Source organism: Ambystoma mexicanum, chromosome 10 (genome assembly GCF_040938575.1).
Source record: "Ambystoma mexicanum isolate Mex_15411 chromosome 10, UKY_AmexF1_1, whole genome shotgun sequence".
Classification (NCBI taxonomy): Eukaryota; Metazoa; Chordata; class Amphibia; order Caudata; family Ambystomatidae; genus Ambystoma; species Ambystoma mexicanum.
Window position 1 is genome coordinate 67,552,877 of NC_090932.1, and position 27,844 is coordinate 67,580,720.

Genomic DNA, 27,844 nt, shown 5'->3' on the forward strand with positions numbered 1-27,844 from the left:
GCCCCAGCTGTGCACCGGCCGTATGCAAAGGAACACTGTCTGCAGAAAGAGGAGCAAAAGGGCACACAGACCCCATTGTCATGACAGATGTCACAGCCAAGCACGTTGCTAACCTCACATCCAGGTCCTGGGGCTTTCCCAATAAGTATTTGTGGTTCATGGTTGGTTCATGGTTACAAACAATGTAACATCCCAAATTATGTACACTGTACTCCTAGATTGAGTGGTAAAAAAACAGGTAAATAGATCTTCATAAGTGTGGTAATCAATTTAAGGTGCAAGGAGAAAAGACCAAACCCTGACCCATAGATTGGTAAGAAATGTCAGAAAAGGAATAAAGTTCCCAATTAGGTACCGGAAGAGGACACAGAGAAGAGGGCCAGAAAGAAGAAATCCAAACTAAGTGCCAGGGGGGGGGGGGGCACCACCAGCACCTCAGTTTTGTCCCTGTTCAGCTTCAGCCAGTTCTGACCCATCAATGCTCCAACGGCGGTCAGGCACTTATGCAGGCACGCAGACACCTTGGCCTGATCTAGATCTAGACGGATCAGCAACTGGGTGTTGTCTGCGTACGAGTAGCACCTGGTGCTGAAGGAGCGGATGAGGTGAGGGGGTGAGGGAGAAGTGGCTGTGGGGTTGTCGTAGAGAGGTACGGAGAGTGGAGAACGGAGATGTGATAGCATAGAATGCTATGCTATGCTACATATCAGATGATTGAACATGATGGTTACCAGAGGCTGCAATAGTGGTACTGTTTACGTGTTCGTTTTCATACATTCGACTGGCTGAACATTTCAGAGTCTCACAATAATAGGTCGTTGAGCTTTGACCACAAATAGGATGTAGGAGAATATCCTTAGCAAGGAATCTGATGCAGTAGATCAGAGGCTTGTGACCCGTGGCTTTCCGGATGTGTTGGACTATGACCCTCATCGTCCCTCACTGTTGACTATGATTTCAGTCCAAAACATCTGATGAACCAAACGTTGCAGACACCTGCTGTAGATCGTACACAACGCATTAGTTATACTCTAGTCAGCCTAAACAATAGAATTTGGTTCTTTAATGCAACATACCAAACTTCCCTACATTTGCCCAACCTCAGCAATCAAGGATATTGGGCCTCATTACGAGTTTGGAAATAGCCATGCCTTCATTACCGGCATGGCTACCTCCAAACTCAGTGCGGGTCCTGGTCCCGAAAAAAGGGAATTACCGTGCCATTCTGACTTTTGCGGGCCTGGTAATTCCCATTTTCGTGACCCGGACCCTGTACGTCCCTATTCCCTTTTGGGCACCCATAGGGCTCAATGGGAATGGGGAGGATGCTAACAACGGACCCGTTAATGACGGGTCCGTTGTTAGCATCCTGGTCTGCTCGCGGGTGGCGGTATGCACGTCTGGCCAGACCAGACGTGCATACCGCCACCCACGAGCAAATTCGTAATGTGGCGGCCCGGAATGAATGGTGCCGGCACCATTCATACCGCGGCCACCAGGGTCGTAATGAGATGCATTGTCTTTTTGTAAGTGTGCTGCTGGTTGCATACCTAAGGTTAGTGTACTGATATGAGTGAAAACAAAGAGGTCGTGGCTGGAAGGTTTAGAATGAATCTTAACCTCTGGCATTGCTCTCGGCAACCCTCCAGACCACCGTTCTTTGCCTGCCAAGCCATTACAGAAGGGGAAAGACCATATGCAAATCAGGCTTTGTCCCACCCCAAAAGGGGCAGTCCAGCCCGAACTGCAAGGTCACATCCCTTCAGCACAAGACCACAAGCATCCCCAGACATGTTTCAGCCTTGTTGGGCCTCATCAGTGAGAAGTAGCTTGGGTCTCTAGGCCCAGCAGGCATGGGACCCACGTCTGGGCATACCCGTCCCACTCGGGGTGACAAAGCGAAAACAAAGAGGTGGTGGCTGGAAGGTTTAGAATGAATCTTAACCTCTGGCATTGCTCTGGGCAACCCTCCAGACCACCGTTCTTCGCCTGCCAAGCCATTACAGTACTGACACAAGCACCACACATGCCACGCCGTAATTTACATAAACACAACTGCTTGAGTGCTGCTAAGAGAGTTTTGTTTGAACATATGATATATGCACATTTCATGTGCATTGTTGTTCACAGTGGCTGTGTGTTTGCCATTGTGTTACAGATCTCGACAGGTTGCCAACCACATCACTATAATAATTGTGGCGGGCAGAGGTGAATGGTATCTGAATGGGTAAATACAATCCAACTAAAAACTGGAGCTCTTCTTATTATCAGCGCTTCATGAAGATCTTCCCATCAGACTTGAAGATGTGCGCGCCCCCTCATGTGCCCATTGTTCTATATGCCATCTGCTTCGGCTTTCTCCAAGGTAATTAGCAGGGCCTTATTTTGTGCCATGCCCTTTTTTGTCCTCCGTCCATAATGCCTCAATTACAGTTGTCACTTTACCCCTAGGTCAATCAAAGCCTGGGGGACTGTAGTTCTTTGGACCCCATAACGTTCAGTGGTCATAGTATAATGCTCCACTGTTTTACCGTCTCTGCAGCATCCAAACTGTCCATGCAATGTGCAGTTACATCTCTGTTTAGCATCATGTCCTGCTTCCTGGTCCATCTATCTTTCCAATCAAATTCATCTGGGAATAGTGGCTGGATTCTGTAATCGTGCCTTGGTGTTCTCTTCACTTGGTACTTTCTGCCCATCTTTTCTGCCATAAATTCATTCAATATTCATTGGTAGGCTATATACAGATCAGAATTAACCATTTCAGCTACTTCACACACAGTTCAGCACCCAGTAGCCATCACATTATGTTTACCTCTAGTTCAAAATGGGCAATGCATTATGGGTATGCCAATTAGATCAAAAATCAAGTCTTTGCTCCAGGAAAATGTCTTTGTCAATGGGGCACTTAGCATGCATTATTCAAAGGAAAATGTGCCTTTTTATTACAAAGTAGATTGATTAACTCAAAAGAGCTAGCTTCAAGTCGAAGATTGTTTGTATCCATGTTTAAACACACTGTGGCATTGATAGTGTTTTGTAAACATACCCCAATGCTCCAATCACAAATATGTCAGTCTATCCCCACTAATGGTCTCCAATGAAACTGAACTTCCCTAGGCTTCACTCTAGCTGATTTCAAGGACCATGGCATGAACCAAACACTGGAGTTTGATGAAATCAGAAAGTCCATTCCATTTCTGATGTTTCTTGTTACCTATAATGGGACAAATTGCGGCTCATAGGATTGGAACATCTAATTATCTTCAGGTTTTGAAAATGCGAGGCAAAGCATTTCAGGGACTAGGAGCAATGTTGTGGGACGAAGGAGGATGTATGCCCCTCAGGGAAACTAAGGCTGTGTTAGCCCCATTCATATCACTCGTTAGAGTCCCCCCTAAGGAACTTGGTCCAACTCTGGAGGCCACAATCCCAGAGGACCACCCAGAGGCTGGAAGACATATGGGATATAATGGGATATCAAGCCGTGGCATACACAGATAATGCTTAGTTTAAAAATCAATGACACGAGCAATGCCTCGGTGGGATCCACAAATGATCACAAGAAGAAATGGATGATTGGATGTAGGAAAGACATAAAACAGTGTGTGGAGGATACATGAAGTGAAGGCAATCAGTGTTCAGATGTAGAACACACATGGAAGTGGACCTGTAAGGCACTGTAAATGCATTAGAACATATTTGGTTTGCGCTTAGATAGCATTGAATTCCTAGATCACTCTTGTGGCAGAAGCGATGTTGAGAGACAAAAGCACTGGAGGGCTTTAACAGATCCAGCACAAACAGAAGGAATCGTACTGAAGAAAATAGGAATAAAGCTCATGATTAATCTGTCCATAAATAGAAGACATGAAATGTGAGGCCTGTCCTGGAAGAGCCAGCTCACCCTCAGGCGGATAGCTCAGGGGCAACGTGCTCGCCTAGGAAGCAAGACGACACAGAGCAACACAGGTTCGATCCCCGGGTCCGCACTTAGAAACCTCTGGGTATTAAGTGCGTTATAAATAACCCTTTACAATTGCCCTCAGCTCCCTGTCACTGAATACAGTGATTCTGCAAATCTCTAATGGTTTGAATGTTCCACTGCTACGACAAGCAAGTCTTTTTCCATCAAGGACAGCACATGCACTATTCACAAGAAGCGGCAAACCATCAACAACCTTCCAATTTTTTCCAACACAAGTAAAACTATCTATACTCTCTCTCTTCTCTCTCTTTCTTATTCTACTTCTCTCTCTCTCTCTCTCTCTCTCTCTCTCCCTCTCTCTCTGTCTCTCTCTTATTGTACCTCTCTCTCTCTCTCTAACTGTGGTAATCGCTTCATCTCACTCTGTCAGTGTTTTAGTGCAAGAGCCTTCCTGAGTTATCCCTTCCCTCTCCCTGAAGACATCCTGGAATGTGAGGGAAGGTGGGAGTTCATAAGGGGTGTGGGGCTTTTACTGTCCATTGAGTCTAATTTTATTTTAGTAATTGTGGTGTGGGATGTAAAAAAGGGAGCCTCACTAACTTTTGGAAATGGTATGGTATGGTATTGTTTATTTATAAAGCACCTATACACAGGCAAGTGTTTCAAAGCGCTCAAGGAGGGTGTGAACATGGGGAAAAACAACAGTCGCTCAGAGCACTTGAAATTCTGAGACAATAATACTCTGCACAAGCAGATAAGTGCGTAAAAATACATTTAACAGTTTGGGATACATCAAATAGGCCTGACGGCCATTCTGCAGTTTTACCAGTGCAATTAGGGGTGGAGACAAGGGAGAATAGACAGACGATCTTCAGGCATGGTGCGTACGGATCGTGGAAGTGGAAAGGTGGGCCAGGCACCCTGTATATGTAAGGTGACCCGATTTTCAAAATCAAAACCTGGTGCCACCAACATAAAAGTAGGCTGTATGTTGGCCGTTTTCTTCCAACATAAAAATAGAACTACAATTCAGTAGTGTAGAGGGGGGTTTGCACCTAGGATGTTCTACCATGTGTTTGGCAGAAATGGCATTACTTGAAATGCTCACCAATGTCATTTGAATTCGAAAGGGTGGAGGAGATATGCTAGGTTTTTTCAAGGTTAAATGAAGAATGAGTGCACCAGCGACGGAGGCCTCCTGGAGGTGGGGACACAGCAGCAACATGGAGGCATGCATTGCATGTGTCCTGCAGGACGGACCCTATCCCACGCGGGGCGCATTGTCTATATGGGGAGATGTGAGGAGGAGGCAGTCAGGCACTGCAGTGGATCCTGGAGTTCTGACTGATCTTGGAAAGGACCAGAGAACTAGGCTACAACTTTCTTTGTTTATTGTTCATTATGTTTGCGCATATTGTAACAATTGTGAGAGTTTCAGAGCACTAGCCACCAATCAGTGGCCACCACGCAAAAGTAAGCATTGTCTTGGTGCTCATAGAAGAACGCGAACATTGGTTTTTGTCTGAGCTTGACCCTTTCGAAGAAGGGTGGACATTTTGAAAGATACAATCACATGCATAAGATACAAAAGTGGCTATCCAAAAAGGGTGACATTATTGTAAACTGGCGTTTTTTAAATTGTACAATATTAATTTGTAATGACCTTGTCCTTCATATTTTGTTGTCATAATAAAAATAATGCTCTTGTCTTTTTGAGCAAAGCACATTTTGAAAACCTAAAATGACCATATACATTATTTCCTATTGTACTCTTTCAAAATACCCCATTGGAAAGGTAAAGAGGATACATAGCACCACTAAGGGTTCCTGGCTGCTTTGTATAAAATCAAAGAGCATTTTGGGGACACATGAATGACCACAGATCTTAATATTTGACAAATATCAGACAAACATTTCTGTGATAAAAGGTTTGTGTGTCTGAATCACTAATTACCTAAAGGACACTGTGCCAGGTATTTAGTTCGTTTTACATAATTACTCATCCTGACAATAAAGTGTTTGTAACCATGAACCATACATAATCATTCGAACAGACTTTGCTTTAGAACTTGGGGATAAAATGGCTGTCCTTATTTTAGGGTCCAAGGACTCTTTCAGGAGTTAATGCTTCTTCTCCCCACATTTTGCTGAAATTTAGAAAAGGAAGGGCTGAGCGAGGAAGTCGGGTCTCACGATACGGAAGGATGTGTGTATGTGTAGTTCCTGGTGCACAGATATCCTCAGAGAATTGTGTGTATAGGATCTATATAATGTGGACATGTTGACGACTCACTATGCATATATGTAAGCTTTACTCACATTTCCCAGAGGTGATGCTCCAGTTTGTCACACTGTTTTATGTAACTTCTACCCTGTCCAGTTGATGCCCCTATGCTGTCACCTCCTGCCTGCTCTGTGTGCTTGGTTGGGGATTTGATCAGGTCTGGAGAGCATAGAAAGGACCTTGGTTAGCATCAGAGTCCATTCTAGTGCCTGGGACCTTGTCAGAATTGTGGGACGTGCTGAGTGTCCATGGGATATGAGAGAGGTCATACCCATGGGTGGTCATGCATGGACCCATGATGTATAAAGATAATGCTGAGTAGATGGATTCCAGACCTCGCAGTGGATGGGTTAAGGTTCTCGGAAGAGTACAGCATATGATAGCCCCTGAACCTGAAGTGGAATAATCAGAATGGTTATGTACATTCCACCAAATTCACCAATGTCTACCTGAACCAAGACATATACACATCTGAAAAGGGCATATTGCATCACAACCAGTTTTATTTTAAATAAGGCACAAAATGACACAGATCGTCCAAAGGAGACAGAGAGTCTCTCTCTGTGGCTTTTTTACCATCCGTGCCATTTTGCCTGTATTACCTTGACAGAGTGGGGAACAAAGCATACAATCCACTCCACAGGTTTCCAAGCAACGTACAAGAAAAGCGCCTCCGCCCATGGATTACAATGATGTGAGCCGAGAGGGCCGAATCCAGACTAATGCTTGCAGGAAGTTGGAGGAGTCCAGAAGGATTCATTGTAAGGTCGGCCAACATTGACATACAAGCTGCCCGGCCTTCTGATCGGGTGGAAAAAAGGGACCGGAACCCAGATCCATAAGGATTCACATGTCTTATTACCAGCCCAACCATAAAAGTATCAGAATCCCACTGAGTAGGCCACAAACACAGTTGCTACCGGGTGCCTTTCTGGGTGATTAACACCCCACGCCAATTGTGCCCTTTAGCGTACTGATATTTTACCCCCGGTTTTATTGGACTACATTTTGACCCACTTCCAGTTTATGTTTTTACCCGCCCATTACTGCTCTGAAAAGAAAAGTGTCTTTACCTGCGCCTGGGTCTGCGGCATTTGAGGTTTTGCCAGTTGAGTTGCGGCTGGTAGGGTCCTTATCATTTCCTGTACTTGCTCTGCTTTGGGTCTGGGTCATCGGGTTTATACTCCGTGTCTCAACTGTTGCGTTGCCAATGGGCACATAGCCTATTGAGGTTGAGGTAGCTCCCTGGTTTTGGGCCTTCCTGCTGGTCGCTTGGTTTTCTGGGCTCATTTTCTTAAAGATATTTGTGCTCTTTGCCTTTGCACTTGTGATTTGGAAAGTCTCGACAGTCACAAGGCTTTTGGAACTCATCTGCATGAAGGCACTTGTGTTTTTTGGTCCAGTAGTTGTGATTGGGAAAGTCCTGCTTGTGACAGGGTTTTCTGAACCTGTCTGTGTGAAGGCAGTTGGGTTGTTTGGTCCAGTGGTTGTGATTGGGAAAGTCCTGCTGGTGACAGGGTTTTCTGAACCTGTCTGTGTGAAGGCAGTTGTGTGGTTTGATCCAGTGGTTGTGATTGGGAAAGTCCTGCTTGTGACAGGGGTTTCTGAACCTGTCTGTGTGAAGGCAGTTGGGTTGTTTGGTCCAGTGGTTGTGATTGGGAAAGTCCTACTGGTGACCGGGTTTTCTGAATCTGTCTGTGTGAAGGCAGTTGGGTTGTTTGGTCCAGTGGTTGTGATTGGGAAAGTCCTGCTGGTGACAGGGTTTTCTGAGCCTGTCTGTTTGAAGGCAGTTGGGTTGTTTGGTCCAGTGGTTGTGATTGGGAAAGTCTGGCTGGTGACAGGGTTTTCTGAACCTGTCTGTGTGAAGGCAGTTGGGTTGTTTGGTCCAGTGGTTGTGATTGGGAAAGTCCTGCTGGTGACAGGGTTTTCTGAACCCGCCTGTGTGAAGGCAGTTGGGTTGTTTGGTCCAGTGGTTGGGATTGGGAAAGTCCTGCTGGTGACAGGGTTTTCTGAACCCGTCTGTGTGAAGGCAGTTGGATTGTTTGGTCCAGTGGTTGTGATTGTGAAAGTCCTGCTGGTGACAGGGTTTTCTGAACCTGTCTGTGTGAAGGAAGTTGGGTTGTTTGGTCCAGTAGTTGTGATTGGGAAAGTCCTGCTGGTGACAAGGTTTTCTGAACCTGTCTGTGTGAAGGCAGTTGGGTTGTTTGGTCCCGTAGTTGTGATTGGGAAAGTCCTGCTGGTGACAGGGTTTTCTGAAGCTGTCTGTGTGAAGGCAGTTGGGTTGTTTGGTCCAGTGGTTGTGATTGTGAAAGTCCTGTTGGTGACAGGGTTTTCTGAATCTGGCTGTATGAAAGCAGTTGGGTTGTTTGGTTCAGTGGTTGAAATTGGGAAAGTCCTGCTAGTGACAGGGTTTTCTGAACCTGTCTGTGTGAAGGCAGTTGTGTTGTTTAGTTCAGTGATTGAGATTGGCAAAGTCCTGCTGGTGTCAGGGTTTTCTGAACCTGTCTGTGTCAAGGCAGTTGGGTTGTTTGGTCCAGTGGTTGTGAATGGGAAAGTCCTGCTGGTGACAGGGTTTTTGGAACCTATCTGTGTGAAGGCAGTTGGATTGTTTGGTCTTCTGGTTGTGCTTTGAAAAGTCTGGCATGTGGCAGTGTTTTCTGAGCTCATCTCTGTGAATGCACTTGTGATATTTTCACTTGCCATTGAGGGATCCGCAGGAGTATCTCTTACATCCGGCCTAGTCTGTGCAAAGGAAGTTGTAATCTTGGCCATGGAAGTTCCAATTTCAGGATCCCCGTTGGTCTGGAAAATTTTGGTTATTATGTGTTGAGGGTTAGTGGTGGTGATGGTTCTTGCAGTTATGCCTTCAGAGGTCTCTCCCGTTACAAGGCCTGCTGAGCTGCTCAGCTGTGCAGTGGTTATCATGGTTTGTTTTGTAGACATGCCTTTTGCGGTGTTGTAAGGAATTGTGGGTGTACTATCAGAAGTCAAGAGTGGCACAAGTGAGCTTGGGTTAATCTCTGCCGCTGTGTTTGTGATGTGTTTTGCAGTTGTGGTTATTAAAGCTTTGCTCGATATAGCATTCTCTAAACTAGTCTGTTCTGTAGGATTGACGTAGGTTCTTCCCGATATATTTAAAGAAATTGTGCTATTCATAGGGCCAACTGCGCCAGTTGCTGGTGCGGCACTGGTGACACGTTCTGTACCTATGCGTATTAAGTTATTGCTGGTTGGCAATCCTTCTGTGATGTGTGTGTTTGAGGTCGAGCTCTTAGAAGTCAAGAGTGGGCCAAGTCCTGGTGGGATGGTCGGTTCTCCCGTAATGAGCAGGCCTCTTGTCGTGTTGAACGCCTCGATGTTCACGGTGTAGTCTGAACTACTTTCTGCTACAGTGTTGGTGCCGGATGTTGCTGTAGTGCTTTGCAGTTTACTGAGACTCGCGGCTCCTTCTGTGGTCTCCGGTCCATCAAGTTCAGAAGTTTGGTTTCTTATGATAGTTTCTGAACTGGTGTCCAAGGTTCCCACAGTTGTCACAGTTGTACCTGGGGTATTGTAATGGGTCTGTTGGCTCTGTCGCATAGCAGTACTACCCGCTGCTCTGGATGTTTTCCCGCCAGGAATGTGAGGGCTTACTCTCGTTGCATAGTTACTTTGGGATACCACAGTCGTGACCCCAATCCTTGTTTGGAGCCCTGGGGGCAGAGAGCTGCTTCTAGTGGTTCCCAGGTCGCTCTGCGCTTCAGTTGTTGGCCTGCTTCCTGTTATGGTTGTGCTGCGTGCTAATGGCTTTTGTGTTGCAGTGCTAAATTCCTCCTTTCTTGTCGTCGTTGTGTCAGGGAACATGCTGACCTTTGTGGAGTTTGTGCTTGTTGCTGTAGCAGCGGCTCCTCCAACCACAGCTGTTGTCCTTGTGTTGTTGTTTGTATCAGAACTCATGGTGACGCCATGACTTGTGGGCCCGCCCTTGACTTGAGTCGGTGTGAGAGGCACCACGCTTGTTGCTTCGTTATTTAAACTCCCCCCGCTTTGTCCTCCTGTGGGTCCTCCTGCAGTTGTGCTCGTGCCTCCTGTGACATTTGTATTGGGTGTTGTGCTTTCTGTGGGTGCTGCTGCAGAGATGTCAATTGGCGGTGTGGGTGTTAGTCCTGCAGTTGTGCCGCTTGTTGTGTGTGCCAGAGTGGTAATTGCTTGGAGGAGAGAAAATTAGAAATGTACACGTCATTCATTGAATTGTGTTAACATGAAGATATCATGACACTGAAAAGGGAATGGGGCAGACATTTGTAAAAAGTAACATAGACATGGTTATTTTTTTCCACAACTTAATTTTAAAACACCAACAGTCATAGGTACTGTGAGCCTTTAAAATCACAACAACAACAGCAAACAGAGTATATATATCAGGGTAACAACGTGCAACCAACGCCTCCTCCCTCCTCCCACCTCATTTTCAAAAGAATGCGAAATGCTTCAGCAAAGTGGGTTTAGGCATGAGAAATTCCTTTTTAGACATACAGTAGACAAATGGTGCCCATATTTTATTAAATTTAGGAAGCAAGTCAACCATCATGGCATCTTATCGTGAAGTGCGGACAGGTTCTCGGACACGTCATCATGCTGCATGCCAGCACATGGTCATGTGGCGCTGTCCTGAAGGTCCGCAATGAAGTCAGATGTTCGTAGACGTCTATGGATGCAAAACTAGTTGAAATAGTTGCAAAAAGTGTATAGAAGTGTTAAACATGATTCTAGAAGGTGGGAAATGGCAGAGTTTTAAGGTGACACTTTGTAAATTGGACACAAATATTGTTATATTTGGCAAGTATGATATTAGTAAATTGTAGGAAAAGTGCATACTCTGGTAAAAACACATGAAATTCACTGAAAAAACATTAAAGGGACGTTATGGTTAAGTTGCACTAATAAAAACCTATGAAATTCAATGAAAAAATGTTGTTAAAAGGTCGTTATGGTTACAAGTAAAATTGAAAAACCCCTGAAATTCGCCAGTTATGGTAAGCTAAGCAACCATAACTCACGCCACCACTGTGCACTGCTAAGACTAACCCCGAGGACATGAAAGATGACATCACAAATATCATTGATGGCATCACTGATGACATCACATGTTCATTTACTTTTCATACAAGGGGTTGTGAATGTAATGTTGGCAAAAAAGTATCAGGGATTATAGGGAAATGTGTAATAAACGACATACTTCATTACGCACTGTAGTGTTCTAAAGAACATTCCATTGCAGTGTTCTTTCTAGTACAGGAACCTACTCATACAGAAATGTAGGTATTGGCTGCAACATACACCACAGAGGTGCTATATTTGTAATTGTCCAAAGTTATATAATAAAACGGTGAATGTTCTGTATCAGACTTTTCCGTACTGTGAAACATGTACTAAGTAGCTAATAATGCATCACTTACTACATATTTCTACTAATACACACACAACATAAATAGACTACAATGCATACACATATGGGTCTTATATATGGAGAGTAAAGTAAGTAAACACGAGGCAGTATTATTAGCAACTGTGTATAATCTACATGATTGTATTCACGCACAAAAATGATTCCTGTGTTTCAGGCCTGCTCTTTCCTCTGTATATGTACATCATAAGATGCGATTAAATTCTAAGGAAAGTAGTGTAAGAACATGTGAGAATAGCAATATCTATAAATGTAATACCTTTTGAAAGTTAAGTTTATGACTGTCAGTAAATAAAACCACCTGGCCTAGACATGGCAGTGAACAAAAAAGAAGGGGCTAGACAGTGATGTCATCAATGATATTTGTGATGTTATCTTTGATGTCCTCGGTGTTAGTCTTAGCAGTTACCATAACTGGCGAATTTCAGGGGTTTTTCGATTTTACTTGTAACCATAACGTCCTTTTAACAACGTTTTTTTACTGAATCTTATAATATATGCATACTTGTACTATGTCAATAGAGTACCAGTAAAAACACATCCATTTGAACAAGTCTGGCCACGACAATAAATATTCTACCCTTGAAAATGTTCTCGCTATACACGTTGCTGTATTATCTTTTTATAATGTCCTGGTGGGATGTTAATGAACTCTCCCTTTAGAGCACTTCCACTGACGTATCAGCCATGTCCTTCTAAAGGTTCTTGCACACATGTATCTGTGCCCCCCCTTCTAGTCACAATAGGGAGCAACTCCCGCTATGGAGGATCTGAGAGCAAAGGCCCAATGGGGACATTGAGGGAGCTCATGGCGAGCCAGCACCTCTAAAAGGCCATTAGGAATTGGCTGTAGTGTATCCCGCAGAACCTGACATGTGTCTGATTCCACCCAGGCTGCTTTCAAGAGGCATCACCCTGGCTGCAAATCGCCTCATTACCCTTTCAGGTGATCTACCCCTGGGATCATCTATTTGCCACAGGCTAGGGCATGAAGCCCGCTCTGAGTTCCAGCTTCCACCCCCCTGTTGCTGGAAGGGGCAGAGCACTGGGACAGCCCTGCAATATTTGGAGCATGGGCAGCTGCAGTGAAAGAGCACATGGCCATGCCACCTGTAGACGACATACTGCCCGCCTGCATCAAGGACTGAAGTGCCAGGCTATTATGCAAGTCTATGCAAAAAGGGTGAGCTTACTCGTCCTTGGCACTTAAGGGGTTAATGTACTCTGAAGTTTCAGATAAGTTAATTGGATGGTGGGAAACAGAGCATCAGAAGAGCTTCCCATAGGCCCCCTCACACACTATACTGGGAGCGGGGTGAAGGCAGAAGGGTCTCAATGAGGGGTGCAGGTTCTCAAACAAGGGCTCTGCGTTATGCCTGACAATGGGGAACTCATGATTCGTGTACTCAGACCCCAAAACGCTCTGTTGATATACCTCCATTTTGATGGGCATCAACCAATGGCTGTTCCAGCCTTGAGACCCACACACAACTCTATCAATGCACCTTAATCCTGACTAGCAGCTTGCCCTGCTATTCCAGTACTGATACCACTAAAATGCCCTGCCACTACCTGACCAGCAGCACTGATGATATTCCAGTACTGACACCCACATGCAGCTCTGCCAACGGTGGAGGCAGCCGCAGTGCCAGCTTCGCCTCAATATTTAAACAGGCAGAACAGGTACAGCTCAGGCGGCGGGAGCACAAGCCTCCCCTACAAAGGACGGGTACAGCTCAAGAAGCAGCACTGCCAGCGTAACTCACAAACAGGAAAAGCAAGGAGAGCAGCAGAGCAAGCAGCTACACAGGCACGCAGAAAATGTACCGAAAGAGAACTAATGCGTAAGCTTCCCAAACTCAGAGCAGGTATAGCATGGGTATCAGGAGTGAAAGTTGTGCCTTCTCAAACCCAGAACAGGCCTAGCACTCACTGTCAGCAACACTCTCCTCGAGTGCAAGCTTGAACAGTGCGCACTCGTCTCACAACCAGACAGCATGTGCAGTATGTGTGTCCCTCTAGTTTCCCATTGCTTCCCTCCCTCCCTCCCTCCCTCCCTTCCTTCCTTCCTTCCTTCCTTCCTTCCTTCCTTCCTTCCTTCCTTCCTTCCTTCCTTGCTTCCTTCCTTGCTTCCTTGCTTCCTTCCTTCTTCCCTTCCTTCCTTTCTTTCTTTCTCTACTCCACTCTTTCATTCTCTTCCTATGTTTGCTGTTTCCCCCACCCACTCTCTCTCTCTTTTATTGCATTATCACTCTCTTTCTCTTACTCTCATCCCCCTTTGTGGGTTCTTATACTCCCCATCACTCCTCACCCTAGCATGTCAAACTCTCCCCGTGTTACTTAGAACGACACTTTGGGCCTCATTACGAGTCAGGCGGAATGGGTTAACGGGTGCCGCTAATGGAAGCGGACCTGTTAAACCCATTCCTCTTGATTACGAAATCCCCTCACGGGACCCGGTAAGAATGCCTGGTAAAACCAGGCATCGTTAACGGGTCCCGCGAGGGGACCAGGGAGCTAACAACGGGCCAGTCGTAATCGGGCCGTTGTTAGCTCCCACGCCCATTCCCATTGAGCCCTATGGGGGCTCAAATGGGAATGGGGAAGGTCCAGGCCCGGGCCCGGGTTCCCAGTAGGAGGAATTACTGGGCCCTCCGAACTCAGAATGGCCTGGTAATTCCCCATTCAGGGAACCCGGACCCGATTTTGGAGGCAGCCATGGCGCTAATAGCGGCATGGCTACCTCCAAAAATCGTAATGAGGCCCTTTGACTAGACGCAATTATGACTGAGCAACATGTTGGTGAAATTCAGTGTGATACTGAGCTGCTAAGTGAGCAGCAGAGATCTCACTCTCACCCCCAGTCAGTGTGCTGCTGCTGCTGCTGTAAAGAAGCACAACCAGTTCCCCTTTGCCCGGTGCACTTACAAAATGGAACCGTATTACCATTCGGGACAAATCAGCCCTACTACAAAACATATGCAATCAATGCATTATTGCAATGGGGCAAAGGTTGCTCTAGTGCTAATAACAGTTTGTATTAGGAGTAGGGCAGACATTGCCCTATTGCAAACATCAAACAAAACGAATTCCCTAATATATTCAATGTAAACATAATCATTTTATTTAATGTTGACATTTTATCTGAATGTTTTAAACATCGAACAGTGACGTCTAAGGACTTTATCATATAGTAGGAAAATTATGATAAGAGGTTTTAAGTTGTCCAATGAGGTGGATGGGAGGGGGGGGCACGCAGTCAGGGGACTGTCTTATAGTGTCTTACCAGGTATGCTATAATCTGCTACGAACCACAGACAGGCTGTCATGAAGTGTAACTAAGTAAGCCTTTCTTGTAACAGCGCCATCATGCCCCTGGGCTGTTTTGTGTGGTTTATAAATGCAAAATATAAAAAATAAATAAATTCTCACAGCATATGGCAGGTACTCACATCATATACCAGAAATTGCCATCAAAAGCTCAAATGCCCAAACCATATGTGGGTTTTGTTGCAAAAGCCCAGGCCTTCAAACCATTGGCAGGTATTGCTATTGCATGCCAATACTAGCATCATTGTCATCCAATGGGCAGTTATACATGCCCTTTTACAGGATGTGGCTGTCATCATAGCACTGTGAGACCTACCATGCTATTAGCCTGGTAATGCCACATTCTGCTGGGCCCAGTTAGCAGAGAATTGCCATATTCTGTTGTGGCCAGTTAGCTCAGAAATGCTTGATTTAATTGTGAAGGATTGCCATCTGGCTAGGGTGAAGAAGTCCTGGCTTTTTGTATGCATAATAATAAAATGAGTCGGGTAAATATCTTCAGAAAATTCATCATCAAAAGCATAGTGTACAGCTGTGCCCTGCTTTATCAGTATCTTCATCTGCAGCGCCTGTTCTCCAGTGGTATAGAGAAGGTTCAGATGTCGCAGGTGCCATCACGATTGCTGCAGTGACAGCCACGTCTCTTTAGCACAGGGGCTGCAATTATAATATTCAGCCCTCTTCCCAAAATACATATTTATAAGAAAACGCCACCCCGCTGGCAGTTATAATCTTTAAGCATAAGCCATGCCTGATATGGGGTATGCCAGCTGGTATTTAATATAATTATTAAAGCCATACCTGAATCTGTATCATACAAATGTCAACACTGTGAGCCAGGCCAGCCATGTAGGTCTGTGTGTATTCTCCCAGACTGGTTGTCTCTGATGCAACCAGCAGGGCAGGAGGCAGTGGGAATTGTCCCTTTCGATCTTTTGTGAGGTCAGATAGCACATCTCTCTAGCAAGACAGCCTCTCTGCAGGAGTTGTCCTGTGAAATAGGAATCAAAGGGCATACCCTATACAAAATCACCAGCCTCACAACAGGGTGTTGAATGCCAAAGGGCTCTTGATGCTATGTGTCCAAGAAGGTGGTGGCCAAAGGGAATTCAGCACAAGTTGGAAAAGATGCCACAATCTAGTTTCTCTCTGTACTTATCGTTCCTTCCTGTCTACTTTTCTTCCTTTAACACAAAGCACTTTGGGTATGGTGCAAGCAGGAAAAGCCTACATATCACAAGAACATGGATTGGACCCCTGAATTCAGGCTTGCTTTGTCCAATCACCTATAGACATTTTTCTATAAAAGAAAGGGGGTCTCCCACTCCTTTAATTCACCTTTGGACCATCCAGGACATGAGGAAGAATTCATTTGGACCTCTTTTTGGAGAGTTTGACCTTTCCAAAACCCTCAGCCATTGAGGCAAAGAAGGAGTGTTCCAAGGTAGAGACAGGCTCCTCTACACACTTCCAGGGCACATCAGGTGGTGACTCTGGCTAAGGAGCAGGACCTCAAAAAGGTAAGGAGGGATGGTCGCACGGATTAATACACAATTAGTTAAAATATAATCGACTGAGATTAGTGAAAGGGAGAATAGGCTCAGGCAGACATTGAATTATATATTCATATTTTATTAATATCAAAACCTTTCAATAGAATAAAAGTAATTCACACGATAACATCATAAAATGTATATGAACATAGAAAGTTCTAAAAATAGACCTTTTGGTACAATGCTCGGCGAAAACTTTTCGCGTAGCAGTGTACCAAAGGTCTATTTTTAGAACTTTCTATGTTCATATACATTTTATGATGTTATCGTGTGAATTACTTTTATTCTATTGTAAGCTTTTGATATTAATAAAATATGAATATATAATTCAATGTCTGACTGAACCTATTCTCCTTTTCACTAATCTGAGTCGATTATATCTTATCTAATTGTGTATTAATCCGTGTGACCATTCCTCCTTTTCTTTTTAAGGAGCAGGACCTGCCACTCTGCTTGAAAACCTCCCTCATCTCGGAGAGCAGAACCTGAAATGAATTCCCCTGTCCTAAAACCCAGGCAGTGGGTTTCACAGCATCCCGAGAGCCAGGATCCCTGCTTTTGCTGTTGAACGCATTCAATCAACTGTCAAGCCCCCTTCAACAAGCCAATGGGAACAGCCAGTGCTGCCTTTGGCACGCACTCGACTTTGAACCACTGTGCTTGCCTCATCAAACCAGCTCAGCACAGTAAAACTCCAGCAGAGTCCTGTCACCTGCCGTGCTCGAGCACCAGTGCACTGTGGACTCAACTCTGAATCACTGCATTGGACACAGCACGAACCACCAGGACTTCGCATCACAGCTTGACTCGCATTGCTGCATAATCGTGTCACATATCTATCCGAACCAGTAGTACGCATCTCGAAACCTCTCGATTGTCGAACCACTCCTGGCAACCCCTTTGGCCTTCACCATCCGATGCTACTTCGGAACCACACATAGCACCCACTCGATCTGACTCTGCACCGGCTCGCTGCCTGGATAAAATCACCTCAACACCTTCAACATTGATCGGACCACAAACACAACTGCTCGAAGCTTATCTTAATGCCGTCGAACCATGAACATTGGATTATGTTACTTTCAGCTGACCCTGTCCCCATGGTCCACTTGTAGGGTCCCTAGAGATTGAATACACTCTTGTGCATCTTTTTCCACTGCAAGACATATCCTTTTCATTTAATTGTGGTTGCTGATTGCCTTTTCACCCCTGTTGCATTGCCTAGAATGCTGCATCGTTCTATCTTTTGCAAATTATATGTGCTTTATAGTGTTTTAATTGTTATTTTTACATTGGTGGGTTTGATTAAAGTCTGTATATATTTTTATAGAATCTTGATTGGACATTCATTTTATTTTTAACTGTTGCCCTTTGCTGCTTGGGTTGCAGCTGGATCACATTGACACCCCGTGTAAAGACCGGTGGGGGGTGTCTGTACTTCCGCTCCCTATATGGTAGAGGAGAGGCACAGAGGACCCCAGCCAAGATTCTCTATTGTGGTAGCAATGGACGAGCAATCAAGGCCTAGCTTCTCAGGAGGTGATGCGGGCTGGTTCTTAAGTACAGTGTAGTCCCCGAACCCCCACAAAGGAATGTCCACGCACTGTATTACTGAAAACACAGTCTTTATATAATTAATATTCAAAGGTATATACACAATCACAATAATGCACTTTGTACTTGGAAGTCAATAATGATAAATATATACACGTCTAGAGTGGTACCACTAATGTTATCAAATCTCATTAAAGTGCATCAACTGTACGGTTAAAATGTCACACAGATCAATAACGAGTAAACCAGCAATAGAGATAGGCAGGAACGTAAGATGGTTGAAACAATAGGCAGAATGCTGGCCCCGTTACCTAGACACAGTTCTGTGTGGAGATCCCCCCACCTGGGCAACCTGTAAATAAAGATATATCGCACAAGCCCAGTCCATATGTTCAATAGTCTTACTCCTTCCTGTTAAGGTTTTACCCCCCCAATGTACCTGGTGGAGTAGAGTTCTCCGACGATGCACCGACCGATCCTTCTTGAATGCCTCCCTTTCAGGCGGGAGCCACGGATCGTCAAGAGGTGTCGGGGAACTTGGCGTTCGGTGTCGGGGAATCGACGGCCCTTCGTGAGTGCCCTCCCTTTAAGGCGGGAGTCACGGGTCGTCGAACGTCCGACGGTGAACAGGGTGAACTACGGCAAGGAAGTGGCAGCTTTGTTCCCAGCGGTGCTCGTCGACGACAGAGCGTTGGCGTCCTGCAAGGAAGAGGCGTGCGGGGCACCTCGGTGACGATAGTTCTGGACCGCAAAGAGATGATGAAGAACTGTGGCCCAGCAAGGGTGTCGAGTCGTCGGCGTCTCTGCGGTCTGTAGGTGGCGGGAAACCCACCGGTGGATACTCCTCGCCGCGTCGACGGTCGGGCCTTCTCCAGCGGGAGACAAGCGGATGATGATGCAGACGAGAGCGGCCGATGATCAATGGAAGTTCTTAGGCAAACGGGAGCACGGCGGCTCCGGTCGGCGACGGCGGTCGTCGACAGTGGCGGACAACAGTCCGGGTGCTTCTCCTTGGAGTTCCGCAGCAGTCCCTGTATCGGGTCGGCAGCCCGTCAAAGGTCTGTCTACCAGGGAGCGTTGGCAAAGATCAGCTGTGCACGATGGTCCCTCGTAGCTCGGGAAGAGGGCGCCTTACCAGGTCCTCTCTGGGTCAGTCCTTGGAGGCACAGCAGCTTTCAGATTGTGAAGGAGAGCAACAGCAATTCTTCTCGTCCAGCAGGGCTTCAAGGTCAAGCGTCAGTTAATCCAGTTACTCGTCGTAGTGGACTTCAGCTTCTGAACACGATTCCTAGCAGTGAGAGGTCCCCAGATATACTGTTGATCTCCCATTCATTCCGCTGGGTCACACTCAAGCATCCAATCACGACCACGGGCATTCATGCAGGCAGGCAGGCAGCCAATCAGGCACACGAGGTATTCAGGCCATTCACTTCTCTCCAGACACTCATAACAAGTTATGTGTATTGGGACAAGTACCGAGCCATTCAACACTCCAAGCTGCATTCATACCGGTTTTGGGCAGGGTTGTCTCAGTCATTGTGTCAACCACCAGATACTAGACACCCACAACACAGAATGCATATTCGTCACACACTCTATTCACCCAGGTCCCACCCACAGGAGGTACCCACAACATACATCACCGGGAAGGCTCCAGCTAGCCTGACTGGGCCTTCACAACAACACCATATATGGCACTTCCATCCAACAGCCAGTTAGGGGGAAGGGACAGAGTCAGGGCTTCCCAGGACAAGGTAATGGGTAATAGAAAGCAAGAGGCCACCGGGGCCATCTTGTTTTCCAACAGGAATCAACTGATCCCAATGGCAGGGCCGGGGTATCCCAAAATGGAGGATACTCCGCGCACCTGTCAAATTCAGCATGGAGCTGCCACCAGCCCATACCCTGCTCTGTGGGCCACCCACAGGTGCCCAAAAACATACACTAGGGGCACAGGGTTGTACCCCCACCCATGGGTGCCATAAGGGTATCCCACGGGTCCGTTCACCAAACCAAAAGAAAGAGAGCTGCACCGCCAGAAGTCACACATGAACTCCTGCGCGGAAAACACGACAGAACACATGATGAAAAGCAGTAAAGGACAAGGATATGGAGGCACTGTCCCTCCGATGCATTTCCAGCATCACACCCCTCTTAAGAGGTGTGCCTTCCATCAGCCCACATTACAACAGAAAGAGATGTGGTTATAGCTCTTAACTGTGTCTGTCTTACCTCTATGATTGGGATCACTTTTGGTTTGTAGAAGTGTGGGGTGAGTGGGCAGTTTAGTCAGTACTCATCCATATACTCTGTCTTACCTCTATGATTGGGATCACTTTTGGTTTGTAGAAGTGTGGGGTGAGTGGGCAGTTTAGTCAGTACTCATCCATATACTCCTGCAGAGCATAAGTCATTTTGTCACACCTATCATGCCCAGTTAGCAAAGGATGATGACTTTCACTTATGCCTAGTTTGCACAGCAGTGTAGTGCAAAATATCATTATGCCCATTTAGCACAGGTTTGACAGACCCCATATTGGCTGCTTGCCAAAGCAGAGCCATGTTCTAATCTGTCCAGTAGCACAATTGTGATAGAAACACTTATGAACAGTTAGACAGGAGCACAGATTCCACAATGCATAGTTGGAATATGTTGTATCAGGTAATTGTGTACATATGTAAAGGCATTGTTCTTTCATTACAAACATGTGTAAATAGGTTGTTCTGCCACTACAACCTTATATATTTGTAGCCAATGGATTGTATAGCATAACACATTATATTCTGGAAAAGAACAGTGGGGGTACTGCTGTTGGAGAGAGATGTTATGATTTGAGAGGAGAAAGCAGACTGATGAAATGGTAGTTTGGGGCTGCTTGCAATGTAACTTGATGAGGACCTAATGGAAGTAATACATCCTTACTCTTATGTCACTGTGCCTGAAGTGTGTTTCTCTTTACACTACAAGTCCTATTCTCTATTACACCCACTTAGAACAATAAGACCACATTATGATATAACTATTTAGCACTGGCAGGCCATTTTCCATTGAGCCCAGTCCTTACGGCAATGCTTTGTGCCATATGTTCAATTAACGTAGCACTGTCAGTTTCCATCATGCTCAGTAAGCACTGTCACTGCCAGATTTCATTATTCCCAGTTAGCAGAGCAGTGTCCAGTTGCTGCACTTAGCCCTGATTTGGGAATGCTCTGTCACCACAGTTAGGCCAATTCTGTTATGCAATTAAATACAGTAAGGGTAGATTTCAGTATGTCCTATTAAGATTCCAGTAAATCCAGAAAACATCCATAAAATGGTTCCTGATTAAGGCCTTTTGGATTTAAGCTTGATAAAATGTGTATCCATTCCATTTACTTTTTAGATAATTTCAATTGTCTATTTGTACCTCTTGGTATTTTGGGTACTACATCCAGAACTGTAAAACGTAACTGGGAATGTATTGTGATTTGCCATCAGAATGTGCCCACTATTAACTTTGTGGTTATCCAACCTATGCTCCATAATACTTTCCTATATTGTTCAGGCTGTTTTTCCCACATAGAATAGCGAACATGTGCTGAACAGAGGTTTCCCGGGGTGATGATGTGACCTTGTCACTTGAAATTTCGAAACAAACTTTCTTGTCTGCGAATAGCACACTTGCAGTAAAATGTGTCTTGTGTGTACCAGAGTGTGGTGGACCTATGCTTGTTAAGTCGCAGTTTCAGTGTTTCGTGGGTGTTGGTGGTCTCAGTTGGGTGTGGTTGAGTGTTTTCAGTTCAGTGTTGACATTGTCAGAGGGGTCATACATGGAGGCCAAGGTTATGAATTTTCATCACAGTCTCTACCACAGGAATTTCTTGATGGAGCAGAGGTGTGTGTTGGTTAGTATGGGCTGACCGCCATGTGAGTTGGATGGTTTGGGCTGGCCGTCATATTGCAGAAGTGTGTGATGAGGAAGAATGGGTATGGCTGATGTTCTGTCTAGTCCAGAGGTGGAGGGGAGATGGCTGGAGAGATGGTGAATACTAGGTTGGCTCTATTGCCTTTGTTGGGTCTTGATTGAGTAATGAGTTGCTTGATATCTACTGTGTTGAGCAGTTTGAGAAGAGTCACTCCGGTTTCTTGCTGGATTGGCTTCCTGGCAGGTTGAGGTCTCAGAGATGTTGTTGACAAATGCTGCTATAATGAAGTCAGTTCATTGAGAAAGGCCTTGCTAGTTTGGGGGTGGTTGGTAAATCAGGTGTAATGTGGCAGACTGAGCTCAAAGTGGCAGTTGAGGAGCTGTATAGATGTGTCTATGGTTTGTTCCTGGAGGGCAAATGCCCACAAGGTCTTGTGAATGATTGTGAGCCACCTGCCAGTCTTTCCTTTGTAGACTTGTGTTGGATGCTGTAATCTGTGGAGATGAAGACAGCCATGACGTGTGGAGGTGGCGGTGAGCCAGGTGTATCTAGGATTCGAGTGGTGATAGTTCTTATGGACTGTAGGTTCACACCATGCTCTCCATATTTTGTCATGCCAGCGACATACATGCTTTTCCATCTGGGGCTTGTAGTTTGTCCTGTTTTTCCATTGATTATGCTGGTTTAACCCAATGTGTTTGCGGCGGAGTCTGTGGGTGATGCACCCATGCAGGTATATACCTTGCAGTTTCATTATTTTAGGCATTGACTCTTGGGGGATTTAGATTAATGCAGATTTCAGACTGACCCACGATACACAGATAGCATGTAGATCTGGTGCTGCTTGTTGTTGGGTATGTGTGGCTGTGGTTTGTGCTAGAAGGAAACTTCTCCATGTGGTGGACCATCTAATTTTCCAGAGTATGCAGGTGGTATGGCGGAAATGCAGAGCTTGTCCCATCCCTTTAATGATTAGCATTGCTTCAGTGGCCTTGGCATGTTTGACAGAGTTTTCAGTGTTACTTTGTTGATTATGTACATCTGTGTTTGTCTGGTGCCATGTTCGTAGCTGAGTCATGCATTGCTGCTCTCTCCACTATTCTAAGTGGTAAAATAGGCATCCTCGGCTCTGTTTGGATGTTTTCTTGTGTCCTCGTGGAAGGTGGAAGTAGACTTTCAATATGATGTGATATGATAGGTTATTTATAACGAGCTTAATACCCAGAGGTTTCTAAGCACGGACCCGGGGATCGAACCTGTGTTGCTTCGTGTCATCTTGCTTCCAAGGCGAGCACTTTGCCGCTGAGCTATCCTCCAGAGACATGCTATGATTTGATATGAGCCATTTATCCAGCAAAAATTTAGAAGGAACCAAACAGAAATGCCAGGCCAGAGGCGGGCAGAAAATAGGGAATCAGTGGTCAACCAAAGAGGTGTGTTTTGAGTTTTTGCAGAACATCTCTAATGATCCTGCTGTACGAATATCGACAGGGAGTTTGTTCCACAGCCTGGGCCCTGCCACAAAGAAGCGTTTGCTCCCTCTGGAATGGCCCTGTGAGCACGACGTGGCCAGGAGGCCATCATTTTCTGACCAAGGTCTTCTGGTTGGCTGGTACCATGTTAAAAGAGAGCAGAGGTAGGGGGGGGAGCCAACTCAAATATACATTTGAAAACCAAGCATAGTAACTAAAAAGTAATCTTTTGGCAGTGGAGTACAAGCCAACAGAGGCACACGGCAGAGGATTTAGACAATTGAAAAATTAGCTGAACTGCCACGTTTTGGATCTTTTGTAGTTTTAGTGTAAGGTTATTGGGCATAGACGCATATACTGCTTTGCTATGATATGATTTGGTATTTATAACGCGCCTGTGCACAAGTGTTTCTAGGCATAATCGAGTTAAGAATGAATGAGCATGCTGACCACTGTGGGATGCTCAACCTTGGTAATAAAAGACAGGATACATCTGACTCACCGAAGATGAAAGAAGGATGCTCTGGAATCTTCATTGATCTGGGGTGAAAAGGAGAGGTTGGACTCTTAGATTATTCCTGGGTTTCTTACCTTTGATGAAAATGAGGTAGGGAGACCAAAGAGACTTGGGGGGATTGGCGTCCAACGGGGGTCCCTGAGCATGTGTCGCAGTCCTAGCAAGAGTGTTTGGGTCTTTGCAGGATTGAGCTGTAAACCATTGCTTACCATCCATTTTTGTTCTGTGGATAAACCCTCCACTCAGGAAAGGGAGGTATTGGAAGGGCCTGGGACGTTGACATAGATTTGAGTATCGTCTGCGTAAGAGTGAAACAGTAGCTGAACATTGTAGAAAATATGGATCAGAGAATGAAGATATATATTGAACGGGAGGGGCCAGAGGGGCGAGCTCTGAGGATTGCCACACCTTAATCTGAGGGGGCCTGAGGTAAATGGGCTGATGTTCACCATTTGGATTCGAACAGGGAGAAAACTGATGAAATTGTTTGGTCATTCATCCTTGTGAGGGTTTTGAGACAAAATGGTAGAATGTAATGATTTGCGTTATCGAACGCCGTTGATAAGTCTAGCCTGATCAGCAATGAAAGATGGCCTCCATCCTCATGGAAAGGGTGTCACCTCAAACTGCGACCAGTGCAGAGTCCATGTCGTGTTTAGGGCGGAAGACTGATTGCTATAGATCCAGAATTTTGTTGTGTTCTACAAATTGGTGGAGTTGTATTGGAACAATTTTCTCCATGATGTTAGCCATCCAAATTGAGTTGGCGATGGGTCTAAAATCGATCTTCAAGGAAGAATGTAGGGTGGTTTTCTTTAAAAATGGAGGGACTAAAACCTTTTTAAATGGATCGGTCACCTAGCATTGCATAAGAGAGCAATTGACTACATATGTAACCATCTTAACTATATCTCAGGCCGTATGGCAGGCAACTATAGCTGGGAGAAGATCCAATTTAGCTTGCATGGGTTTTAACTTCTGTAGTAATGGTAACACCATGTCGTCAGCAATGTTTTGAAAAACAAAGGAAAACTATTTTGGAAGACCAGCCCTTGTGTTCATTAGTTACATTGCTTTGAATATTAGACATTTTAGAAAGTAAATGCATTACAATCCTGCACCAGTTTCAAAAAGGGTCTCAGGGCTTGAAACGTGCAAGGTGGGTGGTTAAAATCTTGATAAAAGAAAATAGTTCTTTAGGTTTTGTTAGACAGAATCCAGGGCAGTTCCATTAGGGAGCACTACCCCAGATTAGGACTACAGGTGAGAGCAATAAATCCCCTTTGGTGTTAGTCTGTACCACAAAGATTTAGTTGGTAGCTGTGGCTGAGCAGTCAGACTTATCTCAAGAGGGGGATGAGCAGTATTCAGGGTTGACACAATAGGTAGTACAGTACTATGGAGCAAGGAAACACTGACCAAAGTTTTGTATTAAAAAGAGAATATATTTTTATTTTATACACTTCTAAGACAACACATAGATCACAGTTAATAACGTAAGTTAAGTTTAGTCAAAAGAAAAGCATACACAACTCCCTATTCAATGATAGATACGTTTGCGGTAGAGTGAAAACTGAGCAAAATGGCACAGTGAAAACCAACTACAAATGGCACTCTAACAATGTAACGAAAGTGAGGGAAAGCACAAGTTAAACCGAAATACCTTCAAACACCCCCTAGTAACACTTCCCTGAAGTTTTGTGAACAAGTAATGCACAGTAACACTTTAGCCAAAAGATAAGTGAATGAAAACTGAGCAAAATGGCACTTCACAAGTTAAAACAGTAGGAAGGAAGAGGGGTTTAGAAGATTCAGGTGCATCCACACATTTCTCATTGAAAACAAATCTAGTGAGAGCAGATCTAACAAATCAGCCAGAGTCAATAGGCCTGAGCCAGAGTCAGTGGTACAGGACCAGGAGCTTCGGAGCAAAAATGTTCTTGTAGCTGCAGTCAAATCTTTAGTAGAAAAGTTTTGAAGAGGTAGATGCGAGGCGAAAGACAATGTTAAGAGAGAGGGCGGCCAACCCCACAAGTAGTTAAAGGATTTAAAACACCTTTAGGGCTACCACAGAAAAAGGGCGGCCTGGCGGAACAATATACCTTAAACGTGAAGAAGTGGCTCCTGCGGTGGCGGTTGATCCTGGTAGTTCCTGCAGGTCGAGGGATCCAACAGAGGAAGAGAGGCTCTTGTCGTGGAGGAAGGTTCAAGTCGCTGCACTACCCAGGGATGAAACCAGCCGCGGTGCTGCCCAACGAAGTTTAAAAGGTACGCTCCTTTTAATCGTGGTCCGGGTCGATAGCTGCCTGGCTATCTGGTCTCCAAGTTCTGGGCACTGTCGCTTCGACCAAGGCAGGTCCGAGGAAGCGATTAGAGAACTGGTTGACCCCACCAGCTCAAAGGAAGGAGGCTCTTTCGCTGAAGATCTCCCCTCGTCGTGTGGAAGAAAAGTGGTGAGACGATCCGGCAGGGCTTCACCTGTGGTGTAGATGCTGAAGATGTCTCTGGCTTCTCCCCCCTTCGGTTCCGTAGTTCCAGTGGTGACCTCTTGCTCTTCCAGTCCTCAGGACCCTGCTTTTATGCAGAAAGAGACCCATTCATACAGCCTAGCTGTCACTCACACAGTGGAGTGGTCATCTTGGCGGGAGACCTTCCAGCCTATCAGGTTAGAGTGCGACCTGAGTTGCTGTGGCAACTCTGTCCAGGGGTTCTACTCCCCCTCCCAAACAACAGACCCACCCCAGACTCAGAGGTGCCGAAAGGAGGGCTTCTGGGCAGAAGCTGGCCAAAAGAGCGAACAAAGGATCCCCGACCTGGGTTAGAAAAATAGAGTAAGACTCGAGAAAGACGTTTTATCAAAGTTCTGGCAAATAAAACCTACCCGAGTAAAGTTAATAATAAAATAAACCGACGGTATGTTAGAGGCTGTCAGTAAAAGTATTAGCCTCGAACAATGGGAAAATCCCATATGAAAATATTTGCGGTCGAATATAAAAGGTAGTAACCACTGCCACCAGCAAGAAACTTTGTAGAGGGGGACTTTAAGGTACCCTCTCGAAAATGAACATAGGGGAAAAACTATTAACCTCTTCCAGTACTTCCATATTAAGATGGGGTGTACTGGTTTAGTTCATAGAGATTGACTAGAAAAGTCAATGGGGACTTTACATGCCCTGGGAGACAGTAGTCAGTCCCAGGGAATGGAGTCTATGTTTGGGGGTCGCTACGACACCCCTGTGTCACTGCACGGAGGGTGCTGTGTAACACATGTGCATAAAGATGGTTCCTATGGGTGAGAGAAAAGATCCCATAGGCATTAAACAAAAAAATAGCCTAGAACACATATAACAAAGATGCCTAAGAGTGGGAAAAAGAGCCTCACTCTTAGCAGGTAAAGAGAAATAAACCCTTCAAATCCAGCAAAGCTGCTGGGAGACTCTATAGGTAAGGGAAATTAGCCATAAGTGAGAAGTCTCCCTAACAGGTTTATTGATCACTACCTGCATTTGAACACTGATATATTGAGCTTTTGCTGCTACAATTGCTTTTTATAGACTTTGTGAGCTTCCCGAATAAGAGATAGTGTTGAAGAATTTCTAGAGCAGCACTCTTTATTTTCCACATTTCTGGCCTGTTTTTTAAGCTCATCGTGGTAGGTGAAAATCATAGTTTGGGGTTTATATGTTTGCCCAATTTGATAGGTGTAAATGTCATTAATAATAGACTGCAAACTTGTGCAGGACTGTTTCAGGTAGGTGTCCTTGGGAGTAGGTACCCTAGGAGTTTTACCAATAGACTATTAAGTAACACTTCTTTGGAATTGTAAGTTAGGTATGGGGCAAGGGTGTTTGAGA

The 27,844-nt window shown here is 45.3% G+C and overlaps 1 protein-coding gene across 1 annotated transcript in view; it reads right to left on the reverse strand.

Moving 5' to 3' along the window:
- The window catches only part of LOC138491155 (uncharacterized), a 181,109-nt gene that overhangs the window by 29,326 nt on the left and 123,939 nt on the right, over window positions 1–27,844 (reverse strand). The window contains exon 3 of the mRNA XM_069617513.1: window positions 7,286–10,399. Within this exon, the coding sequence (XP_069473614.1) occupies window positions 7,286–10,399 (3,114 nt within the window). The remainder of the gene's footprint in view (window positions 1–7,285; window positions 10,400–27,844) is intronic.